Source organism: Scyliorhinus canicula, chromosome 3 (genome assembly GCF_902713615.1).
Source record: "Scyliorhinus canicula chromosome 3, sScyCan1.1, whole genome shotgun sequence".
NCBI classification, from domain to species: Eukaryota; Metazoa; Chordata; class Chondrichthyes; order Carcharhiniformes; family Scyliorhinidae; genus Scyliorhinus; species Scyliorhinus canicula.
The window spans coordinates 191,860,104-191,875,019 of NC_052148.1; the positions used below are offsets into that span (position 1 = coordinate 191,860,104).

Here is a 14,916-nt window from a genome sequence, read left to right on the forward strand (position 1 = left end):
GTGATCTCATGGAAGGGAATGACATATCCCCATGTGATAGGAGACTCTGGGACTGTCACAAGTGAAAGTAAAAAGGAAGCAAGCATGGTTAGAAGCTTGTAAGAGTGTTCTCCATAATCTGTAAATAAGCTAAGATAAATGTTGGAGTATTTACAGCTGAGTCTTCAGCATTGCACTAAAAGTACTTGAACCAAACAACACAATAACACAATAACAATAGCAGCAAGCAGCAAAAGGATGGTGCTATAAAAATTACTTCCATCAGAGTTTCAAGAAAGCTGCAGACCTAAGTGAGGCTGAAGCATTGTCAAAGTGGACAAAGACACGCTTGATTTTGCACTGTGTCGGATCTCACAGCAAAGCCAGACTGTGAGCAGGTCAGCACACTGCTGTATGAGATGGCAACAGGGCAAATTACACCTTAGTTACCCTGGGAATTGATGAAGGTAAAGCCACATATGCTTAAGTTATTAACATATTGGATACATATTGCAATCTCAGCAAGTGCACCATCGTGGATCGTGTAATGTTGAATAAATGTAGTTAGAGATAAGTTGTCATGGGAGTGTCCCTTTAAGAAATGTTTTGTATTATCACATGGCTTCAGTGATGTCGTTGTGTGGGTGGGGCTGGGCTGCGGCTCTGGGTTTTACTTTTGTTTTGAGCTGGCTGTGGCTCTGAGTTTTACTTTCATTTGGCACAGTTGGAAGCTGGCTTCAGACAAAGAAGGTTTATCTCGTCTCTCTCTCGCTCTGCATGTTAAACGGTGTCCAGATCACTTGATAATTTAAAAGTGATAACTGTTTTATGGAAAGAATTCAAACCTGTTTTGTTAAAAGGGTTTTTCTGGTTTATTGGATGTTGTTATCAAATTGAAATATCTAGAGAGAGAGAACTGTAGCTGTGTGGGGTATTTTGTAGTTGATAAAGGTGCTGTGTGTGTTTATAGAATGTTAACTGAATTCGTAGAATAAACTTGTTTTTGATTAAAAGTGATTAACGCCTCTGTTGAAAGACCCTTATGCTCCTCATAACCAAAGCCTATCAATAGTTGTGGGTCAGGTGAACTCCATGATATACTTTGGAGTTTTCTAAATCCTGGTCCATAACAAGGGGAAAAGCATTGATGCATTTATTAATGATTTGTACCAATTAACAGAAGACTGAGTATGGTAATACAAAATAAGAGCTAGTTCACAAGTGAATAGTTATTGGAGTAATGGATAATTCATTTATCAGATAATTTGAAGCCCTGTGAAGACTTGATGCTGGCGAAGGCAATTCACATAAATAGGTTAGCCATGATCAGGAGGTAGAACTAACTGGAAGTCAAAGAGAGAGATAGCCTAAATCTTAAAGTAACAAATACAGTTGAGTATGTCATACATAAAAAAGGGGAAGACATAGAGGAGGAGACATGCGAATGAAAAGCAACTATCTAGCTGCTGCTGGTACAAGAGAGTAAAGCATGTGGGTGCAATGCCATTTGGGCAAAAAAAATTTTAGGCAGTATGTCACAGTAGAAAAAACAGGCAGAACACTCAAAAAGGAAACAGCGCCCATTGAGTTGAAAATTCACAAGACACAAAATACCATTCTTGGGAGAGATTGACGAGGTAAGTGGAAATTATTGGGGTGCAGAAATCTTGGTAGAAGGTCACAGGATACACTTTAACTTTGATATTGGAGCAGCAGTTTCAGTTTTTCAGTTGCTGAAACATGGTTAAACAAATTAGCTTCCCCTTGCTGGAAACAGTTGCATGGACCAGGAGGAACAGAGAAGATATTTAACAGCACAGAGAAAAAATAATTACAGAAGTTCTGTATATGATATAGATTTTCTCACTTCTAAGTAGAAAGGAAGCATAAAATTGGCTTTAATCCACAGAATATAAGAAATAAAGAATGGTGAAAGTCAATCAGGAAACCTTACAGCAGAATTACCAAAGTTATTTACAGGATTGGGAGAGCTAAAGACTGTGCATTGTTTAACACTAAGCCCAGAAACAAACCAATATGCTTGTATGTACTCAAAGTTCCACACCTTCCAAAGGTAAAGAAACAGATCAACTCAATTAGTATTTCACCAGTAGAAGAGCCAAGAGTTGGTGCTCAGGGATGGTACTAGTTCTGAAGCTAAACAATTCCATAATAATTGGTGCTGATCTCACACAACTCAGTAAAGCTGTGAAAAGAAAAGTCCATTATCATAGCAACAGCTGTAAAACAAATTTAACAAAACATAAAAGGATGCGAGATGGTCAGCGACGGGTAGAAATCTGCCTAGTGACAGCAGTAACTGATATTCAAAAGGTCCCAATAAGATGCAACTCTCTTGTAGTGAGTTTAGAAAGCAGTTTAGACAACACTCCGATGAGAATGGCTTACAAGTAGAAACAGTTTACATAGATGATAGGGAAGATCAGTGCGGTAAACATATGTTAATGTCTAGAGTCAAGAAAGTTAATAGGGGCAGACAGCCAAATACACAGAACGCATAATCAAAAGGGAAAAAAGTATAATGGACTGGACCCTCGGAAACAAGGGAGACCAATTACCACTTACCACTTACCAGGCCCAGAAAGCAAACTAGTTTTGCAGCTCGCAGCAGTTATGATCCTGGACCTAATCCCAACAGATGCTTGGATACTGAACAGAAACCCCAATGTTTTATTTTAATTTTGTAAGACTGTGAGGAAAGGATACCTCAGTCCTGGAGTGATTTCATGCAAAACAGGGATATCATATATAAATCAAACTTTATTGATAATGCAGTATTAAAATATATTTAACACGACACAAGAAAATAGCTTACAATTACTCCTTAAACAATGCAAATTAAGATGTGGACTGGGGTGAGCACAGTAAGAAGTCTTACAAGACCAGATTAAAGTGCAACAGGTTTGTTTCGAGTCACTAGCTTTCGGAGCACTGCTCCTTCCTCAGGTGAATGAAGAGGTGGGTTCCAGAAATAAACATATAGACAAAGTCAAATATGCAAGACAATACTTTGAATGCTAGTCTTTGCAGGTAATTAAGTCTACAGGTCCAGATGGAGAAAGACAGAGGGATAATCACAGGTTAAAGAGGTTGGACTTGTCTCAAACCAGGACAGTTGGTAGGATTTTGCAAGCCCAGACCAGATGGTGGGGGTGAATGTAATGAGACATGAATCCAAGATCCCGGTTGAGGCTGTACTCATGTGTGCGGAACTTGGCTACAAGTTTCTGCTCAGCGATTCTGCATTGTTGCACGTCCTGAAGGCCGCCTTGGAGAATGCTTACCCGAAGATCAGAGGCTGAATGTCCTTGACTGCTGAAGTATTCCCCGACTGGAAGGGGACATTCCTGCCTGGCGATTGTCACGCGATGTCCGTTCATACGTTGTTGCAGCATCTGCATGGTCTGACCAATGTACCATGCTTTGGGGCATCCTTTCCTGCTGCGTATGAGGTAGACAACGTTGGCAGAGTCGCACGAGTATGTACCACGTATCTGGTGGGTGGTGTTCTCACGTGTAATGGTGGTTTCCATGTCGATGAACTGGCACGTCTTGCAGAAATTGCCATAGCAGGGCGTGTGGTTTCGTGGTCGCTGATCTGAAGGCTGGGTAGTTTTCTGCAAATAATGGTTTGTTTGCTCCCTCTCTATAGCAGATGCCACAACGTGGAAACCAAGATAGAGTACATATTCTCAATGTGCACTCAGGACGCAGCAGACCAGCTGCAGAACACCCTCAAACAAACCATTGTTTGCAGCAAACTACCCAGCCTTCAGAACAGCGACCACGACACCACACACTGCCATGGCAATCCCTGCAAGACGTGCCGATCATAGACATGGGTACCACCATTACACGCGAGAACACCACCCACCAGGTACGCAGTACATACTCGTGCGACTCGGCCAACGTTGTCTACCTCATATGCTGCAGGAAAGGATATCCCGAAGCGTGGCACATTGGCAAGACCATGCAGACGCTGCGACAAAGGATCAATTGACATCGCGCAACAATCACCAGGCAGGAATGTTCCCTTCCAGTTGGGGAACACTTCAGCAGTCAAGGCCATTCAGCCTCTTATCTTCGGGTAAGCGTTTTCCAAGGCGGCCTTCAGGACTTCCGACAATGCAGAATCGCTGAGCAGAAACGTATAGCCAAGTTCCGCACACATGAGTAGGGCCTCAACCTGGACCTTGGATTCATGTCACATTACATTCACCCCCACCATCTGGCTTGGGCTTGCAAAATCCTACCAACCGCCCTGGCTGGGACAATTCACATCTCTTTAACCAGTGATTATCCCTCTCTCCAGTTGCTGCGTCTGGACCTGTAGACTTAATTACCTGCAAAGACTCGCATTCAAAGTATCACCTTGCATCTTTGACTTTGTCTATATATTTGTTCTGGAACCCACCTCTTCTTTCACCTCAGGAAGGAGCATTGCTCCGAAAGCTAGTGATTCAAAACAAACCTGTTGGACTTTAAACTGGTGTTGTAAGACTTCTTACTGTGCTCACCCCAGTCCAACGCCGGCATCTTCACATCTTGGTTACAAGAGGAAGACCTATTAGTGTGTTCATGTCTGGGAGTGACTGGTTTATGCAGAAGCCTTAAATCAGCAGAACGCATTCTTCACTTTCCACACTACTGTCTATAGACCTGTGAAACTTGAAAAAACTATAGAAAACACCAAAAAGGTGGGAGAATTGCAGTAACACCAAAAAATAAACCAGCAACGAACCTGTAAGATGTTGATGATCCCATCATAAAACGTCAGCAAGATATGGGTGTCCTTCATGCTACTTAACATAATGTTCAGCTGTGCAAGGTTAAAAGTCTCTTAAAACTGGAGCATGAAATTCCAAAATGGCGTAGCTGGTGTCAAATCAGCTTATCATCATGATCTGACTGTTCTGAATATTTCCAACAGATGTTAGGCGTTAATCCCTTTACTGATATAGCATCTCGGCACACTTTACATCAAAAGTGTCCGTGTATCAAGGGCCATACAAAAAAAACATAAGCTCCACTTATCTAATTTTGATTTGTTCCAATTTTCTTCTCAAATCTAACATTATTTATGCTGTGTCAATACATATATGGGACCTAGCATGTTACGGCATTTGAACAGCTCATGGATTTGACCATACACCAGACACTTGAAACTAGTGTTTATTCCATTTGTTAAGTACATGTTGTGCCAAATTCACATGGTACTCTCTGCTTCTTACTCGAACTATTCTTCAACCACAACACGCTTCATTCAAAGCATTTTATAATAATATACATACAGTGGATGGAACAATGGTACTGATCATTAAAGTATTAACACATGTGCACAAAATTGAATCCTGCTTTGTTCAGTTGCCAAGCTGAGCTGTGGCCATAAGACAATTGCTGAAGCGAAGCTGCAGTGTCTTCAGGTAAGTCGAAGAAGAGTGGGAGAATCTGGGTGGTCCTTGGCAAACCATCTTGAAACCGACAAAAGGACATTGGTAGTGCCAAATATTGTGTTCACGCTCCCAACTGCAAGGATACCAGGAAAAGCAGATTGGAAATTAAATATGGAACCAATATCCTTCACTCTGCCATTACCACTAAGCCAGGGAATAAACCTCGGCTCAATGAAGAGTGCAGGAAGGCATATCAGAAGCACCAGGCATACATCAAAAATGAGGTGAAGCTACAACACTGAACTACTTGCATGTCAAACAGCAAAAGCAGTAAGTGTTAGACTGAACTAAGCGATTCCACATCCAACGGATCAGATATAAGCTCTGCAGTCTTGCCTCATCCAGTCATGAATGGCGGTGGAAAATTAAAAACTCACTGGAGTAGGAGGCTCTGCAAATATCCCAACCTCAAGGACAGGGGAGACCAGCACATCAGTGCAAAAGGTTGAAGCATTTGCAACAATCTTCAGCCAGCAGTGTCCAATGGATGATCCATCTCGGCCACCTCCAATGTCTTCAGCCATGACATTCACTCCATGTGATATCAAAAAATGGTGGAAGGCACTGGATATGCAAATATTCATAATATTGTGGCAGTAATATTGTAGTCTTATGCTCCAGAATTTGCCATGCCCCTAGCCAAGCTGTTCCAGTACAGCTACAACACTGGCATGTATCCGGCAATGTGGATAAGTGCCCAGGTATGGCTTGTACACAAAAAGCAGGACAAATCCAACCCAGCCAATTATCGTCCCAGCAATCTATTCTCGATTATCCCATGGAAGGGGTCATCAACAGTGCTGTCAAGTGGTTGTTGCTTCACAATATCCTGCTCACTGATGCTCAGTTGGGTTCCATCAGGGTAACTATGCTCCTGACCTCATTACAGCCTTGGTTCAAACATGGACAAAAGAGCTGAATGACAGAGGTGAGGTGAGGTGAGTACTTAACCGCATTTGACCGAGTACAGCATCAAGAAGCACTAGCAAAACTGAAGTTATTAGGAATCAGAGGAAAATACTCCACTTGGCACAAAGGAAGATGTTTATGGTGGTTAGATGTCAATCAACTCAGTTCCAGGACATCACTGCAGGAGTTCCTCATAGTGTTCTATGCCTACTCCAGCTGCTTCACCAGCTGGAATGATCTTCCTTCCATCACAAGGTCAGAAGTGGAGACGTTCACTGAATATTGTGCAATATTCAGCACCATTCACGACTCTTCAGATATTAAGCAGTCCATGTCCAAATTCAAAAGACCTGGATAATATCCTGGTTTGAGCTGACAAGTAGAAAGTAACATTCATACCATAAAGTGCCAAACAATGACCACCTCCAACAAGAGGTAATCTAACCATTGTCCCTTTGACATTCAATGGTATTACCATCACCGAGCCCCCCCCCCCCCCCCCCCCCCCCCCCCCCCGCTATCAACATCTTGGGGGTTACCACTGACCAGAAACTGAAGTGGACGAGCCATATAAATATTGTGGCTTCAAGAACAAGTCCAGAAACCAGGAATCCTGCAGTGAGTAACTCACTTCCTGACTCCTCAAAGCGTGTCCACCATCTACAAGGCACAAATCCAGACATGATGGAATACCCACCACTTGCCTTGATAAATGCAGCTTCAACAACAGTGAAGAAGCTTGACACCACCCAGGACAAAACAGCTCACTTGATTGGCATCCTATCCACAAACACTCACTCCCTTCACCACTGAACTGACACACGGTCGTAGAAATATGCAGCATTTACAAGTCATAGAGATTTGCTGCATAGCAAGAGGCCCTTTGGGTCTGTGCTGGCCATCAAGCGCCCATTCTCATCCCATTTTTCAGCACTTGGTCTGTAGCCTTATATGCTATGGCAATTCAGTTGCTCATCTAAATGCTTTTTCAAAATATATTTTAATTAAGTTTTTAAGATTTTATACGCAAGTAAGTCAAACAATAAAGCATGTATCAAGAACCTCAACAAACCATACCAACCAAAAACAAATAGCCTCCAACAATTATAACCTCTCTCCTCCCCCATAGAACCCATCAACCGCTCCCCTCATCGTGAACTTAATTTTCTTAAGATGTAAAAACTTCATCAAGTCATCCAGCCATGCTGTGACACTGATCTAAATGCTTCTTAAATGTTGTGAGGGTCTCCACCTCGACCACCCTTTCAGGCAGTAAGTTGCACATTCCCACCACCATCTGGGCATAGGCTTCCAGTCACACAAATTACCTTTGGCCACCACCCTCTGCCTCCTGCCACTATGCACATTTTGGATCTAATTTGCCAAATTTCTCTCGATTCCATGGGCTCTTACCTTCTTGATCAGTCTTCCACATGGAACCTTGTCAAAAGCCTGACTGAAGTCTATGTAGCCGACATCAACTGCAATGCCCTTATCTACATACAGTCACCTCCTCAAAACATTCAATCAAATTTGTTAGATAAGGTGCATTGCAGGAACTCACCAAGACTCTTTAGACAGCACCTTCCAAACCCACAGCCACCAGAATTTAGAAGGACAAGGGCAGCAGACATATGGAAGTACCACCACCTAGAGGTTCCCGTCCAAGCAATTTGCCACCGACTTGGAAAAAAATGTCATTCCTTCACTGTCGCTAGGTCAAAATCCTGGAACTCCCTCCCTAATAACACTATTGTTGTAACTACACCACATAGACTGCAGTGGTTCAAGAAGGCAGCTCACCACCTTCTAAAGGGCAATTAGGAATGGGCAATGCACCCACAACCCATGAATGAAAATAAAAACAAGGGAGGAATTTTGCCAGATATTCTCTACAACAGGAACTGACATTCATATCCTCCATGCAGACTCGAGGTTCCTTATTAAATGGTGGAGCAAGCTGGAGGGGCCAAATTGCCGACTCCTGTTCCTTGTTGGAATGTTTGTATTAAACATTCCAGGGCAGTTCACAGGCACAGTATAAAGTTGAATTAGACACTGAGCACATGGACCTAGATAGCAAGGCCACCAATGGTGGATTGATTAAACTTGGGAAATCTCAAGAGACCAGAATTAGATGAGAACAGATGTCTTGAAAGGTTGTGCAGTTGGGGGAAATTACAGAGCTAGGGATAGATGAGGTCATGGAAAGGTTTGAAAATAAGAATCAGAATTTGAAAATCATGAACAATGTAGGTCAGCGAGCACAGGAGTGATAGGTGAATGGGACAAAGATCAAGTAAGGATAAATGGCAGCATAGCTTTGGTTGACCTCAAGTTTTCAGAGGTTAGAACTCAGAGACTAGCCAGGAGTGTGTTGTGTTCCTCAGTGAGGAAAATTGTAATCACCTTTGGTTTTAAGCGGGTGGAGCTATGATGATTAGCACACATAACGATTCAGCAAGGGTAATGTTGAAGTGGTGTAAATGACCTGGGAAACTTTATTGTGGAGTCAGTTAATGCATGTACCTTCCTGGAAAAAGCTGCCATCGAATAATGGGGATATATTTTGCTGTGGCAAAGCTTCTCGTAATTTTAGTAGATTTTTTCCCCAATACCTTCAGCTCGAAAATGTTTGCACCCCGGACACCAAGGTCCACTCCGCTGTTCATGCTCGAAATAGTACCGTGGATATTTTACCACCACCAGAGAGGGCAGACAGGAACCTGTTTATTGGTACCATGGACCCACAATGGATACGCAAGTGCCATGGGGCAGGTTTTCAGTAATATCTTTACGGCTGATAATAAACTATATTTTAATATTGAATGACATTAATATTTGCCCTATATCTGTGACTATGACCCTTTTCATGGGGAGATCTTCCGGAAAAGACCGCATTACCAGATTTTTAAAAAGTAATTCATGCTGGTATTGCAGTAACGAATCCACCTGGTTTGAGTCCAATACTTAATTTCAGTTTCCCCATTTAACTTATCTAACCTGTGGGGCACTACTCTCTGCATCGTACCTAGCTCCCAATCGTCGCCACACTCACAATTCAGTTAATGGGGCAGTAAGTGGTGCGTTGCTAAACAGCCAGTCACGGCTCCCCCTCTACCCCAATAATATACATTTGCATTTAAAAATCTATACATCCAGTCTCATACACCTTGCTACAGGAAGGGTGAATTGTAAAATTCTTCGGGAGCAGCTTCATAGAGGTAAATTGCTGAATTAAACTTACAAAGAGCATCCATTGGTAAGCACATGGCACTGTGAGCATGAGAAAACAGCAATGAAACACTCCGGGATCGCAGTGCAACTTGCCTCAATTAACGAGGAAGCCTCGTCCCAGGAGACGGGGCGACACCCCATCGCCGCCTCACAGTGGGGGTACGGAGGAAAAAGAAAGGTTATTAATGGATGTTTGGGTCCCTTGAACCAAAATGGGGAAAGAGGCAGCCTCGCGGCACACTTGTTGCTGGATGTTTTTTTGGGAATTGTTTCCCCGCGTTTGCTTCAGCAGCAGCAGCAGCAGCAGCAGCCGCAGCCTCCCGGCGGCGCGCGCCTCCGCCCAACCGCCACACGCGACGCGCGCGCCTCACAGCGCTGGGTTCCCGGCCATGACGTCACTCCGCGCGAGCACGCGATTGTTATGGCGCGCGGAGGAGGAGGGGGGGTTGATATCATGTGGGGGAGAGAGGGAGCCCGCCACCCACACACACACACATACATACATACACACACACACTGGGAGAGGGAGCTACCTGCTAACATTCATCCGGAGCAACACAGTGCACCAGGCTGAGCTCGAGCGCCTACTGCTACTGCTGCAGCTCACACCCGGCAACTAGCTCGCAGCACCAGCTTCAACCAGTGCACGTCAGTCTCTTCCATGCATACAGATAACAATTGCAACAACAACAAAACAAAGCCTGTGTAGATATATTTATTTTATGGCACCTTTCTCTTGAGAGAAAAAAATTAAATTCCTGTTTTCAGAAGTTATGAGCTGTTTGGAGTGAAGCAGGGGGGGGGAGGGGGGAGAAAAAAAGACGAGGATTTAAAATATACATCGGTGCTGTGGGATGAAGATGAATGCAAAAGTGTCGTTAAAGTTTGTCCTGATATTGGTGGTGGCCGCTAACTTGTTTGACAGCGAAGCAAAGTCGCGCGAAAGGAGTGAGAAGTCTCCGGTGAGGAGGTGTCTGGATGGCAGTGCTCCGCGCCGCTTGAAGAAGAGGGACAGGAGATTGTTGGCACTAGACGCCAGTGGGTACATCTGTCACAAACTCTACAGCCGACTGTCCTGCTGCCCCATGAACAGGCAGCAGTTCGTTGATCCCAAGGTAAATTTTTCACGTGTAAGGTTTGAATAAAATGCACATGATGTGTTCCTCATATTGGGCACAGAGCAGTACAGTAACTTCAGTTGCCACTCGTTATCAATCACCTAATAAAGACTGTGTGCAGTTGAGGGGTAGATTTTTGCGGGGAGGGGGGTAAAACGTTTATGGGCTGCGATGAGGAGACTCAATGCATAATCACGTTGACGGACTAAAGTTAGAAAATGCATGTGTCACAGGTGTTCTTGCTTGAAAAAGCTCTACAGTTACATGACTGTGGTTGTCAAGGTCTGATAAGGGACGCTTCAAAACTCGTGTTGCAGCGTTGTTGGCCTCAACATAATACGAAATACCCAGACTGAATCGAATTTTTATGCTAGGTTCACGGTAGATTTCACCCTATTCTCATGTAAACAGCTTCTACGAATCAACATATGCGTCTGGGTGGTATCTTTCACTTTGTTTTGTAACAAAAAGCCATATTGCATCATTTAATTTGCTCAAGTCATGCAAATAGAAAAAATCAATAGGACAAAAAGGGGTCGACTTATTCTCCTCCCCGCTAAACTGCTGCCCACACACAGAGTCCTGTTGCTTATGGCAAAAGAATAACAACAACACCATTGTGTTTGTTAGTTGGTTCACTAATGGGTGAAACTGGAGAACATCATTCTCCTTCAGTCCAAGCTCTCTCCAAATGTCCGTGCCTTTTGAGTGAGCATTTGTCCTACTATTTCCATTCCCAGATGAGTAAGAACGCCTTACTGCAGGTTTTCGGCTGCAGATTTGCTTTTTTATTTCGACCATATGCGGCAATATTTGAAAGAGGAGAAGAAGGTTTGTTTTTTTCGGATGGAAGTGATCGGGGTTATAAATCTGTAGGTGTAAAGGGGTAAACCGAACTGATGTGTAACTGAAGCGACACATTTATTTATACATTCAAACAAATCCCGAAATATTGACTATTTCTGGGAATGCCATGCAGAATAATGCCTCATTTAGAACTTTCCTGCAACTTTTTATCCCAAATACTGTTCAAGTGTGTTGGACAGTTTGGTGTCTGAACACATGGCTAGTAAAGGAAGAGCTTATTAGAGAATTTAGTCTGGCTGAGTTACAGCTTCGTGCTCTTTTCACCTTGGATGATTTGCGAGCCAAGTTTGTCCAAGGGATCGTTTTCAAGTGTGTTCCCCTCACACTAATCTGTTTGCTCTTGCTATTTCGCTAACCTAACAACTGCCTTTGTTATACAAATGTAACTGAGCGACAAACTCGCCCAGTGTTAAAGCTGGCACTATGAAAGGACCAAATTATTAAGTCTTACTTTTGTTTTGAGTGATTTTGAGATGAAAGAAGGACGGCACACATGTTTTACATTAGTCAATAGCAACACTAATCATCCCGAAGTATGTTAGGATAATGTTTGATTTTTTTTGGTAGCTTTCAATGTGTTATGTTTAATCACATGCACCTTGATGGTTTCATCTGTTGCACTTAATAACAAAAGAGGAAATGAGACTTATTACTGGAGAAAACAAGATTTTATTATTTTTTGGATTTAAATGTTGTAATAATTTATTTAGCAACCAGACATAACAAGTAGGATGCTCCAAGGAATCATATTTTTTTCTTGAATTGGTTTTGTCAGATTTCTGGTTGGTTGATATGAGTGCAAGAGTAAGGTTCTTAAATATAGTTGGCACGTAGTTTTGGTATTCAGAAGTGTTTTATAGACTGCATTAAGCAAAATACTTGGAATGCAATCTGCAAAAACTAAGCTATTGATGACATTTCAGAACTCTGGTACTTGCACTTAATGTTCTGATGAGAAGTGCATTTAGTTTTTTTAAAATACCCAAAATAATAAAACTGGCAGATTGTTCTGCTTACCTACACTTTAAATCTGGTGGATCCATCATCATTCCAATTCTTGGTTTAAGAAAATACACTAAATGTATTTTTCTCCACAGATATTCTCTACTATGTACCATCTCACAGCCAGGTGGGTGGGATAATCTTGGGGCTGCAGACTTCCCAGTGACCACATTGACAACATTTTGCGGTTTCCAAACTTGAGTGATGGAACTGCAGGGGGGAGTTAAAAAGAGACAGAATTTCAGTACTTCCTCTTCAACAGCTTCTATGTGGTGCTCCATCTAATGGCCTGCCCAAGTATTGGCAAACCTTACTGAACTGAGGTGTGGGATTTGACAGGCAAATTTGAGGCTCCCTCTGGACTGAAATTTCATGCTACTATTTCTTCATGAAGAAAATATGCATGTGGAAAATGCACTGAATGTACTTTATATCCAAATTGTGTTGTTACACGCAATCAATTTGAATATATGATATGCTATGATACCCGAGTACATAAAACAAGCATATCATTAACTTTGTCATATCCAGATGTACTCTTTTGCTGCCATCTGTGATGTTTATACTCCAATTAACACTTCTATGGGAGAATCCCTCCCATTACTTAATTCTGTACAATTAGAAGCTCTAACTAAGCCTCTGCAACTCTTCAGTTTCCATCTTTCATCCTAAAAATGTTTCAGCTACATCCTTAGTACTAATCTCATTTGCCTTTCCAATTATCCTAACAAAGACCTCCCTTCTTTTCATGACCCAAACCATTATCTTTGGGAATCGAATTTGTTCCCATTGACAACACATTGAAATAGCCTTGCATTAGATACAAGCCCCAGTCATGTTTTCCACTGTGATATCATCAAATCACATCTACTAGCAATAAGTAAGCTCAGTCCTATTGGTTATCTGGACCACCCATGCACAACCATGTAGTATTTTTGTTTATAAATTATCATTCACCTGTTCTGTGCCAACTTGGTACTCTTAAATATACAGGGAGAACTCGAATTAAACAACCTTAAAACAAATACTTGTCTATACTGTGTGAAACAACCTGCTGTGTAGAAATATTATGAGGTTCTAATAGCTTTAAAGATGAGCAGATATCTTCACTGTTAAAACTTTATACAACTCCATAACTTTTATGCTGGAGATAGTGCCAAACAGCATCAGGTTAATAGTCTCCTGTTCACAATGTCATACATTGAACAGGTCAAATGTTGACTCTAAAACCTACAGATTAATTTTGTAATTTGATAGCAACCTGAAACTGCCAAGTTACATGTCGAGACTAAAAGGACATAGAATAAATATGATCAATGAATTGCACATTTTTATTTGATAGCATAAAATTCAAATCATGATGCTTTACATAATTTGTCATTAACATAAGTAAGATTGCAGCCCATGAACTGAATAATAGCATGTGATCAGCTTTTTTGACAGTTGGTGATTTGAATGAGCTCTGAATTTGCACCTTTCATCTTTTGTACTACAAATAAACTATACAGTCTCTAGTTGGTCCTGAAATTTAAAGTAAGAAGTCTTACAACACCAGGTTAAAGTCCAACAGGTTTGTTTCAAACACGAGCTTTCGGAGCACGGCTCCTTCTTCAGGTGAGCCGTGCTCCGAAAGCTCGTGTTTGAAACAAACCTGTTGGACTTTAACCTGGTGTTGTAAGACTTCTTACTGTGCTCACCCCAGTCCAACGCCGGCATCTCCACATCATGGCTGAAATTTAAAAACACTGCTTTAGGGGTAGGTTTTTTGCCAAGAGATGTTAGTTGGTATGGTCCTGGTTTGCTTTGCCTTTCCCAAAACATTAACCTTCTTGTCTCCTTCCTACTGTCGAGAGGCTTCTAAAAGCCAAGCTTTGGTCACGTAGATTTACCTCATCTAATATTTTGGTCTTTTCAACATGCATGGTGTCGGCAGTATCGGGGATAACAATGCATGCCAAAGTTGGTTTTCCTCAAAATAGATGCTAAGCTGAAAAATAGTTATTGAGGATACAGATAATAATTTTCATGTCTATCTTTGCAAAGGCTTTAGAAGATGTATGCTGAAAGAGCACTTCTGAATGCAGGGTGAAATTTTTTTTTGGAAGACAATGTGTTGACCCTAGGACTGAATTGTCTGTGGCTTGTATTCCTGTCGGGGGCGCTATCAATTCAGGACATGCTAATGGGCCAGCACTCTGCTGGGGCGAATTATGAGCAAGTCCCAGCACAGTGGACGTTCTAACTGCTGGGGCTGGAGTTAGTGCTGAAGAGCTTGACAGTTGTATTGAAATGCTCCACTTATCACACACTCACTGCAACCACCAAGATGG

General features: G+C 42.2%; 1 protein-coding gene and 1 long non-coding RNA gene across 7 annotated transcripts in view; one reads left to right on the forward strand and one right to left on the reverse strand.

Annotated features, from left to right (window-relative positions):
* Positions 1-5,154: 5,154 nt before the first annotated feature.
* Positions 5,155-9,912, reverse strand: LOC119963187. Its single transcript, XR_005460046.1, has 2 exons — positions 9,610-9,912; positions 5,155-5,526 (listed from the first exon to the last, which is right to left on the reverse strand). It is a non-coding gene; the product is annotated as an uncharacterized LOC119963187 (long non-coding RNA).
* Positions 9,913-10,078: 166 nt separating this feature from the next.
* The window catches only part of LOC119963184 (hedgehog interacting protein), a 286,709-nt gene continuing 281,871 nt past the window's right edge, over positions 10,079-14,916 (forward strand). For all 6 annotated transcript variants that reach the window (XM_038791916.1, XM_038791917.1, XM_038791919.1 and 3 more), the window contains exon 1: positions 10,079-10,714. In XM_038791916.1, the coding sequence (XP_038647844.1) occupies positions 10,454-10,714 (261 nt within the window). In that variant the 5' untranslated portion in view covers positions 10,079-10,453. The remainder of the gene's footprint in view (positions 10,715-14,916) is intronic.